The following is a 27,640-nucleotide window of genomic DNA, read 5'->3' as shown; positions in this document are numbered from 1 at the left end:
TGCATTCACGCGGCGCGCTCACACACAGCGGAACAGAAGCGCACACTACGACCAACACAAGCAGCACACACTCGGATGTGCAGACACACATACCACTGGTGGGGTCATGGAGCAAGGTGAGAAAGTGTGAGATTTGCCAACCTATAGGAGACTGAGTAATCGAAGAGTTTGATTCCGAGCGCAACATTTTGCTCCCGTGGTGATGGACTAGAAGAAAAGATACCGCGTTCGGCAGGAGGAAGGTTTAGCAGGAAAAAAAAGAAAATCATAATTAATACAGAAGATAATAGAAACAAGCAGAGAACATGAAGCTTCAGCACCAGACGGGGGCACAGACAGGATGTTTGGTAACACGTAGGCAGTCGGTCAGGAATAATACTTCTACTTCTGCTAACAAACCAAAAACATGGTCCAAGAGATCATTTGGGTCTTTTGATTTGATCCGTTTCTTTTTTTTAAAAGATGGGGAGAACAATCTTAAAGTAAATGACCAATTATGCAATTCCAAACAATAGTTTTAATCATAACACAGTCCAACAAAAAGAAAAACAGAAGAGAGTCACAGCGGTGACTTTGATGGATCTGGAGCCGAGGAGAAGCTCTTTACAGTCGGTTATTCTAAATGATTATATCCAGTAATGAAACACTACCAATATGATAATATCACTGTTTCTAACTGAATGTTCACTGAGAAATGGATTAGCTGCCTTTAATCCTAAGTAAGCTACAGTATATATATATAATCCACCCTAAACCAGTGTAATGCCACCTGTTTTGGCTGTAATGGCACAAAGACGTGTACGTTTTCAGCATCTAATCCGTCAGCCTTCAGTACGAGAGCTCGCGGTGAACCTCTGAACTCACCTCGACAGGGGTCGTTCTTCACCAGGAACTCATCCAGCGCCATCCAGCCTCCTCCCACCCGCACCATCACAGTGCTGCGCAAAATCCGCACCAGACGAAGCTGCTGAGAGTCTCCGAACTACGGCGGGGGAGGAAAACAGAGAGGGGATGTGTGAAAACACTGAGCTGTGTGTGTGTGTGGCCTCATGCTAGAAGCTGTGCAACACTAGAAACCAGGCTGGTTTGGACAATCAACCATATTATTATGATTATTATTATTATTGTTGTTGTTGAGTCAGAAAACTTTTCAAATATTCCATATAAAAACGAGAGATGATTCGTGTCTGCTTCAGGACTGATTTCTTTTCTATGTTGCACAGTTTTATGACACAAAAACATAAATTGTAAGTTTTCATTCTCAAAGACACAAATTACACAAAGGTCAATCCAACTGGTTTTCTTATATTAGTTTGTGCCGGTGTGTGTTATTCAAACGTTTTCTTCCTAAATTACTCTAAAAGTCCATTAGCTCTCACTAAATTAACTCCTTTCATTACTTTGTATTTATAGTCATTTCTTGTTGGATCAAAGTTGGACCCAAGAAACAAAGAATCACGTGAAAATGCAGAAGAAAAAAAGCACTTAGAGTCTTCATCCTATCGTTTTTGTGAAGTTAAGCTGATTTATCTGGACCTGATATTTAATATTATATTATATTCCCACATAATATATTTAGATTTACTCCACAAAAGCTGTAGACTCAGCCAGGCTCTACGTGGACATCTGTCACAGTTGTACTGTAAAGCTGTACAGTATTTACAGCAGTGATATCTTTTGTTATTTGAAACCATTTCAGCTAGTTTGTGGTGTCAGGCTGTAACGTCTGGCTTCAGTTCGCTGCCTTTACTGCAGCTTGAGCCTGTGAAAAAACACATCAACCGGAGGCACATTATTACACCACCAGGAGGCGCTAGTGTGTAATAATCTGCCTTCACCTTCCCAACCACACATACCAAACATAAAAACACTGAGCATGTCATGGATGTGAATGGTTGATGAGATGACGGGTTACAGACGGCAGCCAGTTGGATACGACCACGAGCACAAACACACAAACACACACGACGACGATCACAGCCGCATGCTTTCTGTCAAAAACAAATTTCACGTCATGATCAAGCGGACAAACAGCAATCTCCTGCAATCCAGCACTTTGTTGCACTTTTCTACAACTACGACTCGGGATGCATTGACACTGATGCAGATCCGATGCAGCTTGCTGCAATGACACACTGACAACAACATGAGGAATGGTTCGTATCGGCTCTGTCTAATCCACCACGGTGTGACACGCAGACATGACCAAACACTGATGACCCTCCGCTAAGTGCCTGCTATCTTATGATTTCTCTTCAGCTGGTAAAAATCTTGTATGATTATCAGAATGATTTAATGCCACTGGTGAATTTAGTGATCAAATACATTAAAGGTGATGATGATCTGGAGGAAAAAGAGGCACAAGACACATCTTAAGAATAACCATTTACCAGAATACAGCTTTCCAAAACTGCAACGTGTAGGTGGGGGGTAAGATTTTGATTTTCCCTGTTTGCTATTGTCTCATCGCCGATTAAGGAGTCATGTAAGCAGTGAACCAGACCAAACTGTCAAAAGAATCATTTAAATTCAATGTTGTGTGATACATCAATACAAACTACTTAATATCACCACTAATATCACCCTCTAAATCAAATCCAACAAGCTTCAGAAAGCACATGTCATATATGAACCCATATCAGCAAAGAACTTTAAATTGCAACATGCAGCCTGTCAAGACATATTAACTGAGTAGGTAGAATGAAAAGCAGAGTATTCATTGAAATCATCAAGATTGGCCAACTATAAAAAAAATAGTAATAATAAAGCAATAAACAGTGTCAGTTACACAAGAGTATGTCAGCCAGTGTAGAGGTAAATCATTCCCATGATACTGAAGCGCCAAAGGCAAGCACACAGAAAGCATTATTTTCCAAACTGCCCAGCAGATGAATTTATGCCCGTGGACCAATAAAAAATATGGGCTGAAATGGTGTTGGCTCTTTAATATTGTATTTTCTGAAACTCAAAAGCAGATTTACTGGACTAATTTTCATCTTATTTTTCAAGAAAAAAACAAAAGCTGATGGCAACAGAAGAGTCTGAAAAAGCTGTGGTCACATAAAACTCAAACAAACAAACGGGCCTTTAATGTTTCTCTCATTAGTCATTTTAAATCACATTTTGATGCTCCGATCACATTCGGCGAACCATAAATTGTTGGGCTGAACACACGTCTTAGGCCGGTGTTCCTTGTGGATTAAGATACATCTTTAGTTCTACTTCTGAGTTTCAGTCTGTAAAACATCAGCCAGGAATCTGGATACTGAGAGTGTTAATCAGCAAACGTGGTAAATGAAACGGCAGAGCAGGAGGGTACAGACGGACAATCACATGTACCTGATTTCCAAGGTAGAACTGGAGACGTGAAGAACAACAAGAATACACAGGTTAGAGTTTTCAGCATATATTGACCTGCTAAAGGATTATTCCATGAAATAAGACATTTTACAGTCATGGCATTGCTCGTGTGTGCTGAAACATTACATGCTCTGCTCTCAGGCTAGTTTAAAATCTACTCACCCGGTATTTGTTGGCACCGATTTGCTCCACTTGGAATCGTTTTGGACATTTGCATTTAGCTACTTGACGTGTGACCTGTAAACAGAGACGGTTTTATTGCTCCACAACCGTCTACACATGTCTCTCCATTTAGAAATTCTGGGCATGAGAGCTCGCGTCACCTCATCCTCAATTTTGTCGGCATCTGTTAGCGGTTTGTAGGCGTCCTTGTTGGGATGAAGAGCCGCCACGAACTCATAGTAGTCAATGTAGCCGTCACCGTCTCGGTCAAATATGTCGGCGACGGCACTCATCTCCAGACGGCTGGTGGGGAATTCTAGTAAAGAGCCGAGGTGTGTTACAAAATGAGCATTTGAGGCTGCTCAGTTGTGATTTGTGTGCTGGACACTTACTGGAGGAGAGGATGCCTTCTATAAACTCCTGTCGGGTCACTTTGCCATCTTGATCTTTGTCAATGCGGCGGAAGAAGTCCATGACGCGAGACTTTTTATGGTTCATCCAGCGCATGTAGCGCTTCCGCCACACATCAAAGTCAAAGTTGGCAAATTCCTTCAACTGCAAACAGCAAAATAAAGGGTTGAACAACCACAAAACATGCATTCATAGGAACTTGGGCCTGCAATAATAATAGTGAGAGCAGGTTTGTGTGAAACCTGAGAGCTTCATTACCTCCTCCAGTCTGTCCAAGGCGTCATTGAGTTTCCTCCTTCTGTCCAAAGCCAGCAGCCACACGTGCTGCCACTTAGTGACCAGCAGGTTAACCCGGGGGTTCTTGGTTTCAATGGGAGCTTGTGTTGCTGACGTGTACATCGTTTGTGTGGGAGAACGTTTTCCTGTGGAAGACAAAAAAACCTTCACAGTGACTGTTCTCACTATGTAATCAGGAAGAATAAGCTGGCAATTACATCAGTCCAGGTGCTAAAATTGACAAATGAGGAAGTCGCGTCAGCCTGCCGTGACTCAATAACAGGCCAGATGGCTCAGGTCACGCTCCATCAGGGCTGTTTGTGGGATACATACTTCCAGGTCTTCCTTTGCCAAGCACAGGGATCTGAGACTGGGCTTGGAGCTCCACAGCAGCCTTCCTCTTGTGTGTCTTGGTGATTTTGTCAACATCTGGTTGCTTCCTGGTCATTTCCTCCATGAATGCCTGCAGGGAAAAACAACAAGTATGCTTCCCAGTTTGGTTCATGCACACTTTGAGTCAACTATGATCAGAACACAGTACCGGTTCAATAAGTTAAGAGGAGGTGACGGTACCTGGTGTTCTGCTATCAGGCTTTTGACTTCTTCAATCTCCTGCGGCAGCAGCTCCTTGTCCTTGTCGTTGAGGTTGGTCTCAGCCCACTGGAGCCAGGTGAGGAGATTCTCCAGCAGCTCCTGAGTGGCTAACAGCTCAGTGAGGGCCGTGGCCAGTCGCTGCTGGTGCTGCCTGGCCCACGCCTGCACCTGTGACAGCACCGTTACAAACATTACAGCAATCTTCCCACTGCAGCCCAAGTTTACTTCGTCATGTAGCTTGAAATATCCAAATCGTGTAATTCTTTCCCAGCTGTGGGTATGACAGAGCGCACAGACGTGTATGCAGGTAAGCAGCTGTGCACTGACCTCCTCAAACCGGGCTTTAATGATGGTGTTCCAGTGTTTGATGGTTGTGATAGAGTCTGGATGGCAGATGGTCAGAATAGCTTCCCCCATGCTGGTTGCTTTATTTAGGGCCACTCGCTTCTCCTCCAGTTTTTTCATGAACTCCTGGAAAATGGAAAAGAGTTTAGATTTTTATAATTGGGTTATTTTAAGCAAACATAAAAATGAAACATGGCCTGTGGTTTTTTTTTTTTTTTTTTTTTTTAATACTGGAACAAGTCAGAGCTATTTCAGTAAGATGAAATCATCATCTGTTATATCTACAACACTATTTTTAGCATCTACTAGACAAGCTGCAATTACAGAATCAGGGTTTTAAGCCAGCATGTTTCATTTATTTATCAAAACAACCAAGACTGTCAAAATACAGAACTCAGACATAAACCATCACTTTTGCGTGAGATAAAAAACATAAATATTTGCATTGCTTGCCTTATGTTGTTCGATAAGCGCCTGCAGAGCCTCTTCATCATCAGGCAGGCTGCCATGGAAGCGTAAACTCTGCTCTGCCTCAGCCAGCCACTCCAGCAGGATGTGAACCGTAGAGTGAAACTCCTCCGCCTGCAGTCAGAGGACACAGATCAGTCGCACTCATGCAGCCGGTTTACCTTCTATGGAACAGCAGCAGGGGCTCTGCGGTGCCCTCACCTGACACAGCGCCTGCTCCAGTCGGGCCTGTTTGGACACCGAGAGGTTGCACACCGTCTCCCAGCGGGTGCCCAGCTCCTGCATCTGGACTTTGACCCAGGACGAGTCATCGTGGCTGCTGTCAATCAGCTCCCTGGCTGAACGTTTGAGGGCCTGAACGCTCACGGTCCTCTTTCCCAACTCCTTCTGGAAAACCTGCAGAGGCCAATCAGACAAGGACGCGGTCAAACAACTCAAAGCCACACACTGCACTGTAATTAAAGAAGCCCTAAAGATTTGTGTGATTTAAGAATCTAATTTACATGTGGATGATAAAATAGATTCAGCTTCAACAGAGTCACTGCGTCAGCTGCTGGTGCAACAAAAGGCAGAATTACTGCTGCTGCTGATTCAGTGCAGTTATTATCGTATAATAATAACATTGGATCATCATTGGATCAGGCAGCAGTTTCCCAGATCCAAAGAACATGGACGCTCTTTGTTTGGATTTACAGTCCAGCCCTGGTGTGATTTAAGTGCTCTTTGTTCACTATTGTAATAAGGAACAATCAATGATGAAAGGAAAGGGTGGTGTCGATGCAGCGGTGAAAACTTTTTATGCTTGCTTTTGGAGTTGGGTTTCAATGCGGCCTAGTGGACTCAGCGGATCAACAAAGTGGGACATTCCTGGAGCTTTGGCTCATGCCGTGCTGTGGTCTGGTTTCTACCTTGTGGTTGTCTATCATGTTGAGAACCAGGTCTATGTCTCCATGAACGGGCTGGTCCTCGGCCAGCTGAGGCTCCACTCGGTACAGCCAGTCGATGAGAGCCTGGAGAGCGTCTGTAAACTGGCCGGAGAACAGCAGGGCCTCCTCGAGCTTGTTTTGTCTGCAGGAGAGCGCGAGTCAGTAACGCTGAAGGAGGAGGAGGACGTGTTTGGAGTGACTCCAGATGGTCTGACTGAAGACGCGTCCTTACCTTTCTACCGACTTGCCGCAAACGGTGTCCCATTTGTCCCTCAGTTCGCTCAGCATGTCGTCCAGCTTCTGATTATCATCCTGAAGTGAGGTCTTGTCTTTCAGGGCCCGACCTGTTCGAGCGGTGGTGTCGTACACTGAGTGTTTGCTGCCCAGAGCTTTTTGGAACTCCTGTGAATGAGAAACACTGTCAGCAAAACCTAGTTTTACTGCATTTGCAAAATGAACAAGCTGACAATAGCCGAGCTTCGAGGACTCCTTCGAGGTTTCGGTGAACCTTCTCTCGGGATTTTTTTCCTGCTACTGTCGGCATGTCAGATAGTATCCTAATCTGTGTGTGTGTGCTTTGAGATTAAGGAAACAATATTCCGTGAGGAAAACAAAAAAGAGGTCAAAACTCAAGAGCCGCTGCTCCACAGATTAAAAGTATCCAAAAGCAAGGTCAACCCTAATACATTTGGTCCATCCCAGGATTATGATAGGATTAACACAACATCCCCACATGACACCGCAGAGACAACAAGGGGGAAGTGGGTAGGCTGTGACCAACTAATGCATTCTGTAGATACTGTAATTCCCATAAATAGCTTTTACTGTTGGAACCGTCAGCGTCCATCTCTTACACACTGAACACGCTCAACAGCTGTCTCCTAATGCTAACTTGTAAAAAAAGAGATACAGATGCTGTTTCTGTTAAATGAATGAAACTGTGCTGAAGATTCTGTCAAAGGTCTCTGGTTATTTTAGCTTTTACGCTTTCCCTCAGTTAACCGAGATAAGACGATGCTCGGCCACCTTGTGCTGCGTCAGCTGCGTCTTGATTTTGTCCGGATCGTTGGCAATTTCCACTTCGGAGTCCAGGCTCTTCTCAGATTCATCCAACCACTCCATCAGTTTATTCCAAGTTTCATGGAACTAATGAAAGACAAAGAAACAAACACAGTGTAAAGCACTAAAGCAAAATGGTATGATTTCACTTGATTCATTGCACAGTCCTGTTAAATGTTCAGATGATTAAGTTTTCAGGCCGACTGAATGGAAAAGGACCCACAAAGAAAATGCTATAATAAGCAGCAGACAGAATATGAAACAGGCTTTATACGTTATTTCCAGAGCCTGGAAGGATTCCTGATTCTAAACCAGCATCAATGTGCACAGAACAGCACCTGTTTCGCCCTTTTCCTGGCGTCATCCAGCAGACGACCTCGCTCAACGGACCGCTGCACCAGCTTCTCCCAGCGGCCTTGAACGCTGAGCAGCAGGTTCTTGATCAGGACCACGTCCTGCTTCTGGCTGAAGTACTTCAGGTGTGTTCCCGTCTTGTCCAGTTCGATGATGTGGTCCCTGTGGGAGTTCACCTCTGTCACAAACATCTGCGCAAACACAGAGCGGTGCAGAGAGGAGAGAGGTTTAGGTCAGGCGTTACAGTATGAAAAGGGAGGACAGGCTTTTCACTGCAGAGGCAACGCTGCTCATGTGATTGATGCGCTCATGAGCTTTGCTCTGAATGACGAAACAGAGGGAGCCATTGAGTCACTGTTGGTTTTAGCCATATGGTGAGGTAGTACTTCAGCTGCTGTTTTGTAAATGATCATATCATTCATCATGTTGGATAGAAGCATGGAATTTCATCTAAAAAAATGCCTCCACTTAACATTAGAGCAATCATATATCAAAAGATCTCATGTCATCAGCGTTTAATTCCACCTCTGAGGCCGTGGAACCCTCCCCTCCGTACAAACATTACCTTGTGCTCATCAATCTGAAACATGATGGTCTCCAGTATGAGGGAGGCAGGGGAGACCATGTTCAGCATCTGCTCTGCTTGGGTTAGCCAGTTGATGAAGTCCTGCAGGGAGTTGTGGAAATCTGTGGCCAGGGTCAGAGCTTCCTCTAGCTTCACCTGTAGACACAACACATCATCAGGGAGGGAAATAATCCTGTTTTCTTTTCTCTCCTCAGACATTATCATTATAGCCCACATCACGCTGACTATACAATCCTGAAAACAAACTGTTTAGTTGCTACAACAATAGATAAAGAGGAGGGCAAAAAACAATTGCACTTCAGTGACCTCTATTTAAACAGAGGAAGTTAACATCTCTGGAGAGGCTGATGGTGAAGCAGAGAGGGAATGATGAGCTTTTAATTGAATGAAAGAAACATCCACAGCGACTCCACCGCTGAAAAACATCCATTTACCACTGGCACAGGCTCATCACAAGACCCGCAAATGCTTTGTTAATGACATTATAAACCTGATGAGAGTTATAATGTGTTTCTCTCCTATATTGTAGGTCATGTTGTTGCTAAAAATGGAATTGTAGTTTAATAGCTTGCGCTCGTTTCATTATTAGAACGCTCTTTTCTTGCTTGATAAAGAGTACAGTAGACTAGAGCGTCCCGTTGCTGCAGAGAGCTTTGGCCAGCAGCTACAACTCCGCAGCTCTAAGATTTACCAGACTCTGAATTCCTGGGAACGGGACCAAAGTAAATAGGAAGCAAAAGCAAAATGTCACAGCAAACTAAAGCAGCCAGGACGAGGAGCTCCATATCTGGAGTGAGAGCGGTAAGAGAGAGAGATGATCCATCTTTTTGTCACGTACAATGATGTTTATTTATTGTTGCCACAAAGGTGAGAAAAGATCCTTAAAGGAATAACATAGAAATAAGATTACGGCTCGGATGAGTCTTCGTTTTGGCTCAAATGTTAGTTTAGCGCTATTATTTATTTCATACACTTGTCACCTGTTCACTGTGGCAACATATCAGACGAGACCAGTTGTTCCACGCTGACTCAGACAGCAACTTGCCTGCTATGACCTACAGTGTAACCACATCCTGTGTCTCCCTGCCAGCACTGTGTCCTTACACCATTCATTATCGGCACTGGGATTACAGGCTTAGAGTGATGGCTCAAGCATATGTCAGCGATCTCTCACTGGGACCTAAACCTGAAGTCGTGAATCACTGAGCCAAGAGTCACGCAGATCCAGCACGCCCACCACAGTTTCTAACTCCATACCTTCCTTTCAGCGACCTTCCCCTGCACGGTTTCCCATTTGTCCTTCAGATTGGCGAGGTCCTGCTCCGTGTTGCTGTCTGGACCCTCGGGCGTCATGGCGAGCAGCTGGTGACCCTTGTTCATCAGCTCCTGATACAGCTCCTCCTTCACCTCCAAGGCAGAACACAACTCCTGCAAGAACGCAGACACAATGACACGAGAAGAGTGACGCTTTCGTCGATCAGACCGAATTACAGCTCTGCTTTAGTTGTGTGAGAGTCTTTAGTGTATCTGCTCAACATGTCAGTGCACTTTATTGTAATGTTTGTCCATATCTGGTCCACAAATGGCGAAAGAACGAGACACTCTGAGGCTCTCACAAGCGTTTTCCCACAACCTTTTAAAAAGCATAACGTTACTAATCTGGGAAAAGTTATTTCTTTCAAGTAATCCCTCTGTTTTCGGTTCCAGAAAATGTCACTACTGAGTTTCTTGTGAAAGCGTCTTGACTATTTTCATTACAGACGAGAAAAACAAAGAGGAGAGACATTCCCAAATTCATTATAGTCTGACATGGCTGAATCAATTTGAAACACTTTAAAGGCTTTTTGTCGTCTCCTGCTGGGGGGGAGGGGGTGCAAGTAGTGTATTTTGCAGTGTCATTTAATTTTCACACTTCAGATAAAACACAGAAAAGACATAGTCGTCTCCTTACAAGCCTGCCATCTGTATGCGGCCTTTCATATTGTTAAACACATACCAGATGGGCGTTAAGCTGCTCCCGGGCCGTGTCTGGTAAGCCTCCCACAGCCTTTGATGCCAACAGCTGACGTTCTGTGTCTTTCAGCCATTGCTGCATATCTTCTATCTCACCATGGAAACCTTGGGCCTACAACACAATACAACCTGAGTCAGGACAAAAGGTGTCACACACACTCATTGTTAGCGACCTACGGCTCAGAGAGGAGGATGTCTGAGTTATTAATTCCTTGGATTCATTTAGCTATGTGCAGTATTCAGGAGTGTGAATTAAAAAGCCTGAGATGTAATGAATTAAATCACAAATCAAAAGCTAAGAAAGTACTTTTATTTAAATTATCTGTTCAAATGTAACTTGTACGTTAACTGGGCACTAAATAAAACCTTCTTTAATTGGATTTTTTGTCCTTTTTCTCTGATAAAACTCCTCTCAACCTGGAAAAGATTATGACTTTTTCAAAGATTTCTTGAATAAAAATCATAATCCGGGACATATTTCTGTTTCAAATGCCCACCCCCACATCAAAGCACCTCACCAAATGTCAAAGTTATGAATAGAAACTCTACAGGATGCAAAAGGAATGAGGAGGGGTGGAGACACGGGAAACACTCCTCCAAAAACATTTTAGGACTTAGACATAACTTGCTGGCTCCCCTGCGAGAAATCAATCAATCGCATCTTATTAAACAATAAATACACACAAATAAGGCCGAGGCCTCTTAATACCTGAAGCAGAGCGCTCTCCAGCTGTTGCTTTCTCTGCCCTGTTTTCTCCAGCATGGCTTTCCACCGCTGGTTAAGGTTCTCCAGTTTGCTCTGCAGACCAGCAGCTTCCTCTCCAGCACTGGACTCCACCAGATCATTACCGGCCTTATTGACCGTCTCAACTGTCGCCTTGTGAGCCAACACATCATTTTGGAGAACCTGTATAGATCGAGTAACCAGGAAAACCAAGATGTTGGGTTCATTTGGGAATACAGACACATTTTTTTGATAATTATAACAACTGTAAATCTGCTGCCTCCTTGTTCTGTGTGGTCAGCAGCCCAAATTTACACCATTTTCATGACGTAAAAACACTTTTGTCGTACGTGATGCTTGGCCAGCTCTATCTCGATGGCTTTGGGGTCTCCTCCAGCCTTCCTCTGGTCGTTGAGCAGCTCCTCGGTGTGGCTCATCCAGGCCAGCAGCTCGTCCAGAGCGTGCTGGAACTGTCCCAGTGCCAGAAGGCCGCCCTCCAGTTTGTGCTGGATTAATGACAGATTAAACCATTAGACACTGCAACGAATGGAAGCACTTAACGCGCATACATCACAACACAATCCACAGAGTTGTTGAGTCTGTTTTCTAGTCCATAAGGAGCTGTGGAGGTGAATTACAGATATATTTTAAAGAGAGTTATTGTCCGTTAGCCTAGATCTCTTTTTACGTCTAGATATTAGTATTTTCAAATCATTTTGTCACATACTATATAGTTTAATTTTAGAAAGAAAGCTTTCCCGATAAACGTTTCCCCTTTCTGACCTGTCGGCCGATGATCTTCTCATCCAGGTTGTCCCAGAGCATCTTGAGCTCAGACATCGGCTCCTTGATGGCACAGCGGTCGGCCTCCTCCGTCACCTTCTTCAGCAGGAGGCCCGCCTGGTGGTTCAGACGCTCCATTTCGATCTGCAGCTGGTACGCCTCTACTTTGAACTCCTGAAACACCCCCGCATGCAAGGTACACCCAATCAGTCAACAGAGGAACAAAGCTTTTTGGACAAGCTATACCTTTTCAGCTCAGGATTTGTCTTATTGTACATCAAAGGCACTGGGACTACTTTATAAAGCCATCTTTATAGAGCTTTTGAAAACAGGCAGGTTATAAATCAAGCACTACAACACAAACACATCTGCAGTATGACAGAGCTTTTGTGACAGTGAACAGTGCAGTTCAGTTAAAACCATCATGTTTTCAGCATTTAGGAGTGTTCTGCGGCTTTAAACACAAACACGACACTGTACCTTGAGCTCTACGATCTGCTGCTTGACAGTTTCCAGGTCTGTGCCTACAGGTGACATTGAATCCAGTTTGCTCTCCAGAATGTCCACCCAGTCAAACATGCCCTGCGCACAAGGTGTGAAACCATTGTTAGTGAGAGAAAACAAAGCTTTGTGCACAGAGAGTCGTGTTTCACATCTAGAGGCATGTCCTGCACTGCTGGTCTGCAGTAAATCTATATGACTGACAAATTAGGTAAACAAATGAAAATTGTGCCCTGAACTTTAATAATATACTCTTAAAGTTGAAGGGGAACCTTAAAGTTAGTAAAATAGAATTGAAATAAAACAGTTGTGTGGAGGAATCTTCCCTTCCTGTCTTGGAAAGATCTTAGAGCAACTTTATACCCGAAGTTTGAGCCAAATATAGCAAAGTCTCCCATAAAATGTTGTATCACTTAAATGAACTGCAATAAAAAGGCACTGTAATCTGTGGTTTCATCTGAAGGCCTTAAAAACAGACTCTTTGTGTTTAACTTTCAAACCCATGAACAAGTATATTCTATAATTAGTTATACAATAAACACAAATGAGAACAATCAGTAATGAAAAAGTCTGTTGTGTGAGCAACTTTAGTTCACAAAGACGTGAAAACTTTTTACTGTTTCACTTGAAAATCCTTCAGAATAAACTGTTTAAGAAGAGAATTATTTCAGATTATTCCTTTCAAATACAATGAAGCAGTGATCAGAATACCTGCAGGCCGTCCTGGAACTGCACAGCAGCCTGCATGGCTTCCTCCAGTCTGTCTACTCTCTCCTTCCAAGTCTTATCGAGATTTTCCCACGCCGAATTCACCTGGAAAAAGGACACCGCACACCATATGCAACGGCATGAAACTCCAAAGGATCAGCAAAGGAAGGAGAAAAATATGTCTGCACGCTGGACGGTATGTATTACCTCATCAAGACTTTTCTTTATCACAGGTTTATCAGGTTCCCCGCAGGCAGTCAGGAGTTCTGCACCCTGGTTTTGAACCACTTCAAGCTCTTCCTGCAGCCCATCAATCTCCTCCTTAAATCCCTGAAGGAATGACAAGCAGTTTTTAAAACGACTAAATCCTCCATCACTCCTAATTACCGCTCGGTTGATGCAATAATTTCATGTCCTGTCTGACCTCCACGAACTCCTGCTGCTGTTTGACGACCGAAGGATCGACTCCGGGCTCCTCCAGCTCTCTCAGCAGGTCCTGGCTGTCTTTGATGGTGACGATGAGGGCGCAGTGGTCGCACCAGAACTTGTCTGCCAGGTCCATCACATCCAGCAGCTTCGCCTCCCGCTCCTCCAGCAAGGCCTGGATGTCGCTCCAGAGGAACACCATCTGGTCCAGTTTGTCTTGTACGGCTTCGTTGGAAAAACACGAGCGACAATTGCGATGAATAAATCGATGCGGATTAAATTTGGAATACAAACAGAAGACCACGGACATCAGCATGTGCTCCTCAGCTGTGTGCGCTGGGCAACACGCCTCGCACTTTCACATTTATAGATTTAATGAGAAACTGTTCGGCCTCTGTCTCTGGCTTTGAAAAAGAATGGCATTCCCATTAAAAGCACACCTGGAGGAAAACTTTTTCAATCCAGTGAACAAAAACTCAAACTAAGCTCCTAATCCAGGGATTTTAGGAATTATTGCACACGTTTTGATGTGGGAACAATTAAAGACCGGTGACAGTGTTTCATATGTCATATTGTACAGTACAGCCCTTCTCACTGGATTCAATTAAATAAAAAAGAAAGGGAATGAAATCAAAGAAGACGATTTAATACCTTTGGCAGATATATCCTTGTCGGCTCCTTCAGATCGTGCGATCATCTCCTCGCCTCGCTGCCTCAGCGTCTCATAAGAGGGCTGCAGCTTCTCTAAATCCACAGAGACGGCCTTATTCTCTGTAATCTGCTCCTTGATCTTGTCCACCTCCACTGAGATGGACGGAGGCTGCCGCAGGCGCTCAGCGATCCGTTCCAGGGATTCCAGCATGGGGTCAATTTTATCGTGGAACTGGTGGAGATGAAGGAGAGAACACATCTCAGTTTGTATTAATACTTCATGCTGTAGTAATGTCACTAAAGGAAGATCGGTAAGGATGCTTTTCTCTTGTTATTATTATAACTGCTATGTTGGATTGACAAAACAAGACTTTTAAAAACATTAACTTGTGCTCTGAAAAGCTGTGATGGACATTTTTCACTATTTAAATAATTAGAAATGAGTTTAACAAAAATAAGAACAATCATTTGCTGCAGCCTTTAGACAAAAATCTGAATGACTCATTGATTAGACGATAAAAAATGATCATCATGGTGAAGCAGCTATTTGACCAGAATATTATAATATTAAAGGTTTCATTAAATCAGCCTATCTTAGAGTTGATTATTTTAAAATGATGGAACAGGACCCTGGCTTGTTTGAACGTATTAAGACATTAAACATATACACAGAAATCGCCCCCCACCTGGGTGGATTTGGAGATGGCCTCGTCCAGAGTAGCAGCTCTCTGCTTGACATCCGCCTTGAGTTTGGTGTAGAGTTGGTCTGAAACGGTGTACTTCTCTCTGATGGGCTCTCCCTCCACTGGGCTCAGCTCAAGCAGCTGAGGGCCGGTTTTATTCATCTTGTCGATGTGGGGCTTGTGCTCGGCGATCAGCTCTCGCATTTGCTGCGGAGGTCGTGACATATTAGTTTTCTCGTGGCTTAGACAAAAGTGATGTAGCTGAACGTTTGCCTCTGCTTGCTTCTTACCCTGAGTTCCTCCTGCTGCTGCCTGAGCGTCTCGTACTCGATGGCAGGTGGAGGCAGCTGGCTGAAGGTGCTCAGGGTTTCCTGAAGCCACGGCCACATCTCCTCATAGGTCTCCCAGAACTGAGCGGCCAGAGACTGGGCTCGCTCCAGCTGCAGACAGCGCTCCGAGTTCAGCTGACTGACGATGCCGTACTTCTCCAACAGAGTCTGCGTCTTGGCCTGGTTGAGATCCAAGAAGATCCTTTAATGTCCTTGTTCTTACTGAATAATTACCCATTTCAAATTGCATTCAAAACATATTCATTTCACCTTCAAGGTTTCTTTCTCCTCTGGGTTTTTGCTGTTCATGATGGCCTTTCCTGTTTTCACAATATCATCCACAGCATCTTTGTGTCTCATGATGTCCATGGAGAAGATCTGGAAAATCGGTAGAGTGAGTTTGGCTGGATGTTGTAAAATAAACCGCTGTGTTTGCTGACTTTGTTTAAATGGAGGCCTGTGTGTATCCATGCGCACACACAGTACGACAGACTAACCTTTTGTGCTTGGAGCTGGGCTGTGGTTTGGTCCTGTTCCAGCCTGATCTCGCCCATCGACAGCAACTTCCTCTCAGCTTCAGTCAGCCAGGAGAGTTCAGTGTCTGCAGCCTGTTCAAACTGGAAACAGACAAAAATCATTTCCCTTTGATGAAAATGTTTCCAACTCCTAATTAGAAAAAGAACAAAAGGGCAGTTAAATGAAAAAAACAAGCAAATGAGAAAAGGTTTCTCCGGTTTACCTGCTGTGACTTGAGTATGTCGGCGTTGATCTGGTCGACCCGCTGGGTGACGGTGTCACAGACGGCTCTGTACCGCTCATTATCCTCAGTCACCAGCTTGTCCAGACTCTCACGAGTGTGCCAGGGGATCAGATCCAGGAGGGAGCTGCTCAACTCGTTCAGCTTGTCCATCGCAGGTTTTTGGTCTTTGGTCTCCTTCAGCAGGGCCTGGACAGGATTACATGATGCACAGAAAACACAGAGTTAAGCCTAATGAATCAGCTCACTGAGTTTTAAAAGCACTTTACATTTTTTTAGCTGCAAAAACAAACTTTTATTGCAGACACTCTTACCTTCTGCCTGTTTTGTGCATGAAGGAGCTGCTCGCCCACCAGCTCCTGATCGGCATAAGCGCTGGTCTCAGTCTCTGCTCTTACAAGCCAGGCGCTCAGGTCCTCGTGGGTATGCTGCATCTCAGCAGAAAGACTCAAAACCTGCTCCAGTTTCTTCAAAACGCTGTCACTCATAGCGTTGATCTCAGCGTACTTTGTTTTTATTCCATCCAGTTTGCCTTGGATGACAACCACCTCATCACCTACGGATAGTAAGAAAAATATTACACATTAATTAAAAGGAGTTTTGTATTTCTGTTGCAGTGCAGAGCACAGAGAGCAGGAGCGAGGTTCCTGTCAGCAGCATCCTGCTATGCCAAAATAAGAACGAGAGCTTGTCCCAAACACGCACTGAGCCCCCCGACAATTAAATGAAAAGTTTCACATTTTGGGAAATAAGCTTGCAGAAAGTTTGATGAGCAGATTGATGCCTCTCTCATGTCTGTATGGTAAACGTAGCCAAGTTAGCATAGCTTAGCATGAACGGGGAATAACCTGGCACTGTCCAAATGTTAAATCTCTACAAAAAGCAAAAAAAAAATAAAATAACATATTGTGCTTGTGTGCAAGACTACTTCTTTGCCATTTCCAGATCTCAACAAATCTTGACATTTATGATTCAGACTTGACACCAATGTGTTTACGGAGAGAGAGAATAGTTCGCTGTACAAGCTGTGAAAGAAGAAGTTAGACATGCCTGTTGTTTGCTTCAGAAGCTCCATCCCATTAGAGATGGCTTGGTCAACGTTCTTCTTCCTCAATTCAATTTCACTTTGTAGTTCCTAAAAAGGAAAGAAAATCTTAGAAAGTCATGTAAAGTGACAACCAAACCTTCCCCTGTCTGACACACACATCACTGCAGTCAACTGAAACGTGATTGATGCAACTTAAATGGAAGGAAAACGTAATGCTTGGCCTGAGGAGGAGTGTATACCCGTTGCTCTGCCAGCTGCTTTTCAAGAACATCTATGTTGTAGTGCTCCACGGACACTTCACTCAGCCTCGAGTGCACCTCGTTGAGCCAGTTCATGAGGGCCACCTCGTCCGCTCCAAACAGCTGGGCGTTTGCCAGAGCTTGCTGCAGCATCTCGGCTTTCCTCCTGCATCGCTCCTGGAGCTCTATGTAACCGGCCTGGGTGGCGTCCAGTCTGGACTGAACAAACTCCTTGTCGTCCACTGAGCTCACAGTTTTGAGCATCTGGCCCAGACTGACGGCCTGAAACAGGTCTTTACTGTGATTCATAATCTCCTCCTCTAAGGCCTGACCACAGGGGATGGGAATCACACCAAGGACATATGACACAAACAGAAAACACAAACACAAAAAACAAAAACATGAAACTGAAATTTAATGAAAAAACGAAATGGGAAATAATGAGAAGCACAAACTGAAAGTAACAAGCGAAAATGAATGAAACTGAACTCATAACTGTGTCCTAAAAACAGACGGTGGTGCCGTAAGATGATGGACGTTACCTTATGCTGACAGATCTGATCCTCCAGCTTGGATGTTTCAGTGCCGGTGGGTTCGGAGTTGACTAGGTGTTTCTCTGTAGCTGCCAGCCACTCGCTCAGCGGCTCTAAGGTCTCGTGGAACTGCTGAGTGACCACTAAGATGCTCTCTAGTTGCTTGTGCCTGATAGACAACAGCAGTGGATTAGCAGCAAAATAAAGTAATGGTAGAGTCTTTTTTTTTTTCTCAACAAAACCTGATAAAAACTGTGATTGGGAAAAGTTGGCAACATATAAATAATGTTTTACAGTGCTGGGCTGAGACGATGTGGATGAAAGTTACATATGTGGCAAACTTCTTATGTAGGCAGCCAGTTAGCTTAGCTTAGCACAAAGACTGGAAATGGGGGGAAAAGTTAGCTTGGTCTGTCCAGAGGCAAGAAAATCTAATTACTACCACTGCTACATACTAGAACCTCTAAATTTATATCCCCACATCCACGCATTGGTAAAAACACTTTAAAAACACAAAGAACAATGCTTTAGCCACTAGGAAAACTTTTCATTATTTCTGAAGTGGACTGAAGCTCATTTGCATCACAGGTGTTTCTACAGACCTGTTCTCAGCCTTCTTGAGCAGAGCGTCCCACCTCTGCCCCAGGCATTCGATCTCTTTTGCAACCTTCTCCTTATCCACAGACTCTGCCAGTTCTGCAACCTTCCCTCCCTCTTTCTTTATCAGCTCCACTGTTGGCTTTCGGTCGTCCAGCAGTCTCTGTAAGAGCTGTCAAAGGCAAACAAAGGAGAGGAGAGTTATTGGGCGTCTTTAACCAGCTCTGACTGTGCGCATCGCTTGGTGGTGAAAAACAGTAAATCTAACAGGCACAGATTAAGTGTCTATTAAAGTAAAAGCTTTGTGCACCACACTCATGTTTAACAATGGATGTCAATTAAATAAGATGAATGGCAAAGTCATAATGTTGTGTGTATTAGTGTTGAAGTGGAAAGCTTAAAATAGAACTGCTGGTGTGTTTTATGTCTATGTTTTTCCATAAAACCACGTGATGCCGGCTTACTTTCTGCTCTTGTATCTGTGCCTTGACCACTTTGAACTCTGCAGATGGAGGTTTCTGATTGGCCACCAGCTCCTCTGTGTCGGTCAACCAGCTGAGCAGCGACTCCAGAGCATCCTGGAACCTCCCACAATGCAGCAGGGCTTCGTGCAGCTGGGCTGAGCGCTCAGCAATCTGCAGACCACATGGCAAATATAGATGTCACCTGTTTTAAGGCCAACTTAGACTGCACCCACTAACTCATCAAAGGGTAGTGAATGACTCATTACACTGCTAATATCCCTTTATTTTCACTAATGATACCTATTTGAAAGCCAGTCAGACTGGTCGTATCAAACAAACAACCTTTTTATTGAGGGTATTCCACTTGGTGTTGACTTCCTCCAGGTCGTCCTCCAGCTTCTTGGTGCTGGTGCCTTTGGCGGCAGTTTGGATCAGGCCCTGGCCGAGGGCGTTGATGTCTTGAAGCTGCGTCTGCAACGGATCAATGTCCACTTTCTGGAAAGCCTAAAGACAAAAGGAACAAATCAGAGTGAATATATTTTTAGCTGCTCAAATTGTAATGTCATCAGTCTTATTGGGAGGTTGGAATCCTGTTCCAGGATTTAAAGAAAGCATTAGTTTGACAGGACTCGACCAAATTAAGTATTTGATTCATTTTGAACCATTGCCCTTTTATAGAGAGGTGAAATGCAAATTCTCATCATCTGTCTTCTAGAAATCACTTTGTGTTAGTGAGCTGTTAAAGTCACAGCCTAGCCTAAAATTTTTTTCTCTCGTCAAGATAAACATCAAACCCGCAGCCTGGAAAAACGTATCTCATGATCAAGAGACGTGTGCTGGAGCAGCTAATGAGCAAAAGTCACAAGTGAAGAAAGATATTTTTGGGCACCTGTGGGGAGAAAAAACCCAAATTGTCCATTTCAGGACATGCAGCGATGGCGTTCAGTAAGGCCTCGATCTCATGCTCTCCTGCATGTTCGAAGGTCTGTAAACTTTTCGGCAGACAGGCCTCCACTGTCTGCAGAAAGTCCTCCAGCTCCTCCATGGTGCACTTGGACGCTCCTTGTTGCACAGTACATGGTTTTGTTGGCTGGCGGCTCTCTATGGGTAGAGTTACAGAGTTTCCGTATGTCTCAGGCTGTGTCACCACCACACTAACCAACTCACAATCATCCTGAGATGACAAATCCTCTAACAGCTCGGCAGTGGACAGCTCATCGTAGTCCGTTAAAGTCCTGGAACGCCAGCCAGAGCTTTCGTGTTGAGTCCTGGAGGCTGACCCTAAAGATGACCTCCCCGTGGAGCACTTGTATTCTCCGTTGCTGAGGGTGTCCTTTCCATTTAGGTCCACCGCACCAAATTCTGTTCGTCGCGGCTCCTGGACCAGGCTGCTACTGTGGTAAAGAGACCGGCCGTCCCTCGCAGGTGAGAAAGGAAACTCCTCCTGCCCTGAGCTGAGCGATCGGCCAGTTCTCAGGTCCCCGGACATGTGCATCGCCTCCGACGACGAGAGGCTCCTTGTACCAGGGCCTGCTCTTTTGTGGGACCTATGAGCGCGTCGCTCCCTCTCCACCGTGGGGCTGTACAGACCCGAGTCCTCCTCAGACGTCAGTGAGCTGGTCATACTCTGCCCTCTCCTTCCATTGATCAGCCCCGGCCTCTCAACACTCCCAGAGCACAAGGTTCCACTACGGCTCGCATACTCGCCCAAATTAGTGGGGGCAAAAGTCCGCCACGACCTCCGATGATGCGGATGATCTTTCTTCTCTCCTGCCTGGAGACGTGACTTAGGCAGCACTGTATCAGTCGCCCTGATTATGTGCCCGTTGAGTTTAAGCCCATCAAACACCACACGCTCGTCCAGCATGGCGGGTTTGCGGGTTCGGAGCTCAAACGAGCTGGAAGCAGAGAGAGCTCCATTTCCACACAGGCTGCTGAGGTCTAACGTGCGCTGAGTGTACGGTAAGGTGCCTGTGAAGTGCCGGGAGGAGAGGCTGCCTTTAGAGCCCGAGTCTATCTGCTCATTGAGCCGGACGGTGTCATAAATGGACCTCTGGGGCACATAGCAGTCATCGATGTTCAGGTCCTCCTCCTCCCCCTTCCCCACACAGGAAGGGTTTTGTCTGAGGCAATCTGGCCTGCTCAGCGGTTTACCCATGCTAAAACAATTGTCACCACTCACAACAAAGAAAAGATTAAGGATGTAGTGAATCCTTTGAGGTATATGTTGCTTCAGTGCAGCAATTTAAAAAGGAGCACAATGTGAAAAGCAACTTTGTGCAAAATACTGTTTTTTCCTCCTCTTTAAAATGAGAAGTTAACAAATAAATACCAAAGGGTGTCACTTATTTTTCACAATAAAATCTACAAGTGCTTCTCTTTTACAGATTCTGGACACATTTAAATTAATCTGGATAAAAAACATAAAGGCTTAAGAAATGCAAGTGTGTCAAACAATATAAAAAATCTCAAACAAATGCTGGGGCTGTATAGCAGCTTCATACTCCTGTGTTAGGGATGAAAGTCCAGTCTTTGGATACAGTCACCAATCTGAAAAATATCCCTCCAGTCTCTTCTCTGTGCATTTCCAAAACTTAATCCCGGTTCCTCTGGTCCAAAGTGCTTCTTTTTTTCCCTGAAATCCTCGCAGCATCCAACGCGAGCTGATGGAAAATCTTCAGTGCAAAGTGAAAATATCCACAGACAAGTCCAGCAGGCTCTAGCAGAAACTGTGGGCAGTTCTGGGGAGAGCTGGTACTCCTGGATAAACAAAAAAGCCTGCCCTTTCTCTCTCATCGCTCCCTCGCAATGACAGACACCCTCCTGGCAGAGGGTTTCATGCCCCGCCCCCGCTCATTATTCAGACAACATCTGCCACAACTCCATTTGTGCTCAGAGCCGCTCCGGCACATGTTGATTGGTGGACACATGACCCTTTTTTTTTTTTTTTTTTTTCTCCCTTTCTAATTCCCCCTTATGTCAGCATGGCCCATATGACTTCACTTCTAAGCCATCTTTTGCATCCTGACACATTCACTCACTCACTCACTTTTTTTTTTTTTGTTGCTTTTTTCAGTGACTGAGGGAACGGGGAGGGGAAGCTATACTCACTACTTCTTCTCCTTCACGGGAAAAAGAATATAAGAAAAAAAGAAAAAGAAACGTAGACTAGCAGGCAGCAGCAGCAGCTCCCTCTTTGGTGACATCACACTATGCTGAAATAGATACACATCTTTTCCTTTTTTCTCACTGTGCCCTCTGTTTTCCTCTTGTGGACGGTTGCTGTGGACCCTGCAGATATTCTTAATTACTGTGGAATGCTGAGGGAGGCACAGGTCCCAGGTAATTTAACACCGACGGCTCTGCCAAGTGCACGGAGGCGCTTTTTATGTCCAGTGACCGGGGTGGGAGAAGAAAGGAGGATAGAGGAGATAATGAAAGGAATTTATTTTTGTTTCCTGGATTGTCTACACCACAGTAGCTCGGTAAGGAGCTCAACAATCCCAACTTCTTTGTCCAGTTGTGCACGCATGAGAGGAGACAGAGAGAGGACGCTGGCAGAGATAAATAAGCATTCAACATGTAGTGGGATTTTAAAAAAGGATATTCAGCCACTGAAACCCGGACGCTTTAAATATTCATAATCATTTCCCTTGCTGCTGCAGGGCTCTTTGTCCCCACTGTCACATATAACTTTACGTTTAGGGTTGAAAGGAGGGGGTCACATTTTCTGGTCAAACATCTGAAAAAAAGCTTCTATAATTGCAACAAATATGTGCTGAGTGCTTACCTGAGCATTAATGAGATCTTTAAATCAAATCTTTTATATTTGCCCTTTATATTTGGATGGAGCTCTAACATAATAAAATAACATAAAACCTGGAAAACAGCTTCCAGGACTTCCAACAATATTCATTATTGATTAAATGTGCTGTTTATTTTTTTACTTGATAAATTCTTTGATCTGAAACAACTAGAGATATTCAAATAGTTTGTTTTATCTGCCCAACAGTCCAAAACCAATGCATAAGAAGACAAAAATAAAATTTTTTGATGCTAGAATCAACAATTTGTGCATTTTTGTGCTTAAAAAATGACTTATACAATTAATAAATTGTCATATTTGTTGCTAATTGACTTGATAACACTTGCTAAGATTCAGTTGTTATCCAGCAGACTGACACTATTGTGTTTCTGATCAACTGAGGAAGCAAAGGTCTGAAAAAACAATCAACTACTAATAAATGGGCTGTCGTGTCTTTGTCCCAAATGTCCCGTGGGAGTGTACAGAGAGCTGCTTTCAAACTTGTCCGCTGGCGTTTAGGTTCAGCTGAGGAGGCTGATTTTACATTTAAGATGCAGGTCTGCAGTGGAAACAAAGGCTGGAAACCTTGGATGGATAGAAAACTCAACATAATCGCCTCACAGCAAAGCAACGTGCGCTCCCATGGAAGTTTCAAGTTTCACTTCATGAAGAGTGTATCATTGCTATGTGGCAGTGAGTGAGCAACAGTATGTGGTCACAATGACAGCTTCTGCCCTTAACTTCAAGCAGTGGTTAGCTCTGGAGTGATTCAATTGGGAGAAATTCCTTCCCAGGTTGTAAGAGACACTGATGTAATGTCTGAACAGAGAGAAAAGACACCCACGCCAACCCCCAGTAGTGTTGAGTCACCAGAGCTGCACTTTAAGGTGCATGTAAAGATATACGTACACCAGGACCTCCTCCTGCAACTCTCACACGAAAAACAAGAGTAAACACATGAAGTCAGGCATGTCTCTTTCAAAAACTTGACCTAAAATGGTAACAGCACATGAAACCGACAAATCCAAGCACTGTCTTTCTGTTCCGTTTATTTCTTTCTCACTCTCTGCCAATAAAGCCCACGTACCAACAGCAAAAAGAACCTGATCCGCTGAATATGACACAATCAGCTAATGTTTTCACGCCACAGCTAAATAAAGAAACGACTCATTACTGTTTCCAATACTGCTTTGCTGTAGTATTGGTCCCAATGAGTACAAAGGGGAGTTTCCAGCAGCAGCTGAGGTCGTACTCGCCCCCTCGGCCCGGAGTGGTGACGGGACAAAGGCGGAGGGGTAAAAACATGCACCATGACAACGCAGCTCAGCAACAATTTGAATCAATCACCTCTTCAATAGTTATCCTGCAAGGCCTCCAACCCAAACTCCACACAACAAGCTGACACCCCCGCTACCCCCATGATATTTTAATCCATGCTAAAAACTGGAGGTTTGCATGTCGCCCTCCTACGTGGATGAATGCAGCACCCCCTTAATTGAAAAAAAAAAAAAAATCCCTTGACCTACATCTTAGTGCAGATCTGTGCCATACTATACATGCTGGTTTACATTGTTTCATTGTAATGCTGTCTAATGCTATAAATGAAGACGTGTTTCATAATATCACCTCTAAATATAGGTTAATCCTCTTTTGGGAAACTCCACAGGAATTTACAGGCTTTTAAAGTATTTCACATCTGTCTGTGAATCTTGCTAATGGCTATCCTGTGTTTTATCCCTCACTGACACTGAAAGGCCTCCGTGATTTTAAAGACAATATGGAGAGGCAGAGGAATTGGAAAACAGGCCATTAGGACAATTAGGAAGCTGTGCATTTAGGCTGGAGCGCGTCTAGAACATTCAAGCCCTTAATGGGCGTTCACCCCAACACATAATACTGTAGGGTTTAAAGACTTCTTAATGATCACTAACCATCACTTTAACTAACTAGTGTCTGCGTCAAAATGGCTCTAAGCTTACAGCAGACAGCTAATTTGGCAGAGAACATGTCAGGTGGTGAAGGCTCGGATGTAAAAGAAGCAACAATATCAATGTGAGGAGATCAGGACGCAGGCCCGGCTTCATTACTGGGACCATTGAATCAAGTGACACCCTGCTGGCAACCACCTGGCCGTGAGGGTCCATCCCTCCCGCTCCATCATTGCATATGGGCCGCAGCTCTTTTGTTAACACCAGATGCCCTTAATGAACCAGCAGTCCCCAGAGGATTGTCACCAGTGTAGCAAAGTGTGAAGAAGCTGCTGGTAATCTGCCCCAATATAAGGTTTTGTGGATAGACAGCATGTAAAATACTACTAATAATGATAATAAGTCCATGTAAAGAGAGTAAAGTAAACATTTTGAAACAGAGAGAATATATTCTTAGCATGCAGCTTTAGCCCTGGTTAATTCATAGGAACAATAAAAATGGCTTTTCTCAATATTCTGTCATATTGGTCACAATCTTTGGATGAAAAAAGATAATAATGTAAAGAAATAGTTTTACAAATCGATGTTCCTCGACCAAATCTAATGTGTGCATGTTTATTATCTATTTTTTCTAGAAAGGCTTTTAGTTTAGTTTCAGCATTACAACATTTTACTACAAATGATCAGAGCACAAGAGTTAATAATTACTATGAAAAACATCCGACCATTATCCCTAATAACCCCACTATGTAATTATTATGTCTCTTAATCAGTCTCACATAGCTAAAGGAAATAATTCAGTATTTTCTCATGCAAAAATCTGAACATTATCTTGTTTAAGCTTTTTTAAATGTGAAAATATATATTTTTTTAAAAATCTGCTTTTCTCTCTAATAACATTTTAGTGAACTGAATATTTTTGGGGTTTGGGTCAGTTGGTCGGACAAAACAAGACATCTGATGATAAGGCCAAATGATTTATCCATTAATTAAGAAAATTATCAGCAGATTAATCATTGATGAAAATAGATTAGTGGCAGTTCAAAGCTATATGGGAGTAAATGACAAATATCCAGCTTATTCCTTAAAATTCAGTGTGGACGCATGTTAACACTTTTATTATGGTAATATAAATATTAATGCAGGTTTATTGGATGCTAGGACCTGAGCAGATTAAACAACAGAGACTGTGTTCACTAAGAGCATAAAACAAACAAAGCTATCAACATTAAACTACAGTAACTGATTTTACATTCACTCCATCATCCAACTCATCCACTTGTCATTATTCATGTTGAGGCATAGACTAAATAACTGATAAAGTGAGGATGCCATACCTTAAAGGCCTCCAGCTGTTGGTTGATGACGTCTGTCTCCATGCCAACTGCCTCCTGGGACGCCTCTTTGTCCACAGCTCTGCAGAGTTTATCTTCAGCTTGGTGGAGTTTACCGTACAGCTCCTCCAGTTTGGTGAGAGTACTGTGCACCTGCAGCTCTCTGCCTTTGGCCCGGTCCAGCAGTTTACCACACTGCTTACTCAGAGCATCCAGATCTCTCTTCAGGCCGAGCAGGTCAGGCGAGCTTTCGGTCTCCAGCATCTTCTTACAGCTGTCTCCGGCGTTGGCCGTGTTGGCCATCAGCTCTTGCAGTTTAGCCACAAAGCTCTGAATACTCTCCTGCTGTTCTTTAAGAGTGGCCAAGTCCAGACCCACAGGAGTCATGCTGTCCAGTTCATCGTCAAGGTCTGTGAAGCTGGTGAACATCTCACGGATGCTGTTTTGGAACTGGCCGATACCCTGCAGTTTACCCTCCAAGACCTGGCACGTGTCCTCTAGTTTCTTGTTAAGGGTGCTGTAGTCTTTTTCTATGCTGTCAGCCTGCAGTAGGAGGTCTGTCACTCCGTCAGCATCAGGGACCCCTACCACCAGGTCCTTGGCCAAGCTCTTCAGATGCTCCACTTGGTTCTGCACTCCCTCTAAACTCTTATGTTGGGCTTTCATGTTGGTCAGGCTCTTGCTGCTGTGTGCCTGCGCTCCCTGTGATTCATAGGCATCCACCTGCTTCTTAGCCCCCTCAAGCTGACCCTTTGCCTCCTTGAAGGCATCATTGAATTCCTTGATTGTGTGTGAAATCTTCTCCAGGGCCTCCCTTTTGTCCTGCAGACCTTCCACTACATTGTCCACTCTTTTGCCAATGCTAGCCTTCTCCTCCTTGACAGCGTCGGTGTCCGTGTTGGCCACCTCCAGAAGGCTGTCTGCAGCCGCGTTGAGCTGCTCCACCATCCCTCTGTGCTTGTCGACGTCCTTCTGGAGGGCTTTCACCTGAGAAATCGAGCTCTCCACAGCGACGGGATCAACAGTGAGTTTGACTCGGCCCTCGCTGGCTTCACACTCTTGAATCCAAGAGCTGAGCTTCTCTGCATGCTCATGATACTTCTGAGACCTCTGCAGAGCCGTCTGCAGTTTGTCAGCCTGTTCCACTGAGCCCTTCTTCACCTCCTCCCAGTTGGAAGAGAGTGTAGTGAGCTGCCCTTGCAGCGCCAGCTTTTCTACACCATCAGTGTTCTGCAGAAGCATCTCCCCTTCCCCACTGATTGTGTTATAAACTTCCTCGTGTTCACTGAGAGCCTTCTGGAGTTTACTGTGCTCCTCCAGGGTTTGTTGCAGGGTGTCCACTTTGGCGGAGATGAGCTGGGGCTTACACTGTTCCTGGAGCTTCTCACCAAGCCACGACTGGAAGTCTTTGGTGGTCTGATGGAACTGCTGAGAGCTGGCAAAGGTTGAGTTGAGCTGCTCGATCCGTTTTCCTACAGAACAGAGATGTTGCACGTGGTGAGTTTAATGCTGCAACAGACTGTGTGCAAAAGCAAGAACCAAAGGTAGATGGGAACATTGTTGTGGATGACTTTTC

The 27,640-nt window shown here is 44.4% G+C and overlaps 1 protein-coding gene across 1 annotated transcript in view; it reads right to left on the bottom strand.

Annotated features, from left to right (window-relative positions):
* The window catches only part of dst (dystonin), a 91,243-nt gene that overhangs the window by 4,015 nt on the left and 59,588 nt on the right, over positions 1 to 27,640 (bottom strand). Inside the window, exons 53-92 of the mRNA XM_070840652.1 lie at positions 26,068 to 27,536; positions 19,340 to 19,501; positions 18,998 to 19,168; positions 18,539 to 18,705; positions 17,946 to 18,105; positions 17,404 to 17,730; positions 17,167 to 17,251; positions 16,431 to 16,672; positions 16,099 to 16,305; positions 15,857 to 15,976; positions 15,630 to 15,737; positions 15,321 to 15,539; positions 15,034 to 15,237; positions 14,348 to 14,579; positions 13,695 to 13,921; positions 13,478 to 13,600; positions 13,274 to 13,375; positions 12,542 to 12,643; positions 12,062 to 12,235; positions 11,629 to 11,784; positions 11,264 to 11,461; positions 10,538 to 10,666; positions 9,799 to 9,969; positions 8,521 to 8,676; positions 7,940 to 8,146; positions 7,569 to 7,688; positions 6,775 to 6,944; positions 6,525 to 6,684; positions 5,818 to 6,012; positions 5,602 to 5,730; positions 5,131 to 5,274; positions 4,783 to 4,971; positions 4,543 to 4,672; positions 4,192 to 4,355; positions 3,915 to 4,077; positions 3,684 to 3,838; positions 3,523 to 3,597; positions 3,340 to 3,357; positions 865 to 982; positions 142 to 207 (exon numbers count right to left, since the gene is read on the bottom strand). Of these exons, the coding sequence (XP_070696753.1) occupies positions 142 to 207; positions 865 to 982; positions 3,340 to 3,357; positions 3,523 to 3,597; positions 3,684 to 3,838; positions 3,915 to 4,077; positions 4,192 to 4,355; positions 4,543 to 4,672; positions 4,783 to 4,971; positions 5,131 to 5,274; positions 5,602 to 5,730; positions 5,818 to 6,012; positions 6,525 to 6,684; positions 6,775 to 6,944; positions 7,569 to 7,688; positions 7,940 to 8,146; positions 8,521 to 8,676; positions 9,799 to 9,969; positions 10,538 to 10,666; positions 11,264 to 11,461; positions 11,629 to 11,784; positions 12,062 to 12,235; positions 12,542 to 12,643; positions 13,274 to 13,375; positions 13,478 to 13,600; positions 13,695 to 13,921; positions 14,348 to 14,579; positions 15,034 to 15,237; positions 15,321 to 15,539; positions 15,630 to 15,737; positions 15,857 to 15,976; positions 16,099 to 16,305; positions 16,431 to 16,672; positions 17,167 to 17,251; positions 17,404 to 17,730; positions 17,946 to 18,105; positions 18,539 to 18,705; positions 18,998 to 19,168; positions 19,340 to 19,501; positions 26,068 to 27,536 (7,614 nt within the window). The remainder of the gene's footprint in view (positions 1 to 141; positions 208 to 864; positions 983 to 3,339; positions 3,358 to 3,522; positions 3,598 to 3,683; positions 3,839 to 3,914; positions 4,078 to 4,191; positions 4,356 to 4,542; positions 4,673 to 4,782; positions 4,972 to 5,130; positions 5,275 to 5,601; positions 5,731 to 5,817; positions 6,013 to 6,524; positions 6,685 to 6,774; positions 6,945 to 7,568; positions 7,689 to 7,939; positions 8,147 to 8,520; positions 8,677 to 9,798; positions 9,970 to 10,537; positions 10,667 to 11,263; positions 11,462 to 11,628; positions 11,785 to 12,061; positions 12,236 to 12,541; positions 12,644 to 13,273; positions 13,376 to 13,477; positions 13,601 to 13,694; positions 13,922 to 14,347; positions 14,580 to 15,033; positions 15,238 to 15,320; positions 15,540 to 15,629; positions 15,738 to 15,856; positions 15,977 to 16,098; positions 16,306 to 16,430; positions 16,673 to 17,166; positions 17,252 to 17,403; positions 17,731 to 17,945; positions 18,106 to 18,538; positions 18,706 to 18,997; positions 19,169 to 19,339; positions 19,502 to 26,067; positions 27,537 to 27,640) is intronic.

The sequence above is a fragment of the Pempheris klunzingeri genome, chromosome 12 (genome assembly GCF_042242105.1).
Source record: "Pempheris klunzingeri isolate RE-2024b chromosome 12, fPemKlu1.hap1, whole genome shotgun sequence".
Lineage (NCBI taxonomy): Eukaryota > Metazoa > Chordata > Actinopteri > Acropomatiformes > Pempheridae > Pempheris > Pempheris klunzingeri.
This window is presented reverse-complemented; position numbering and strand designations above follow the sequence as displayed.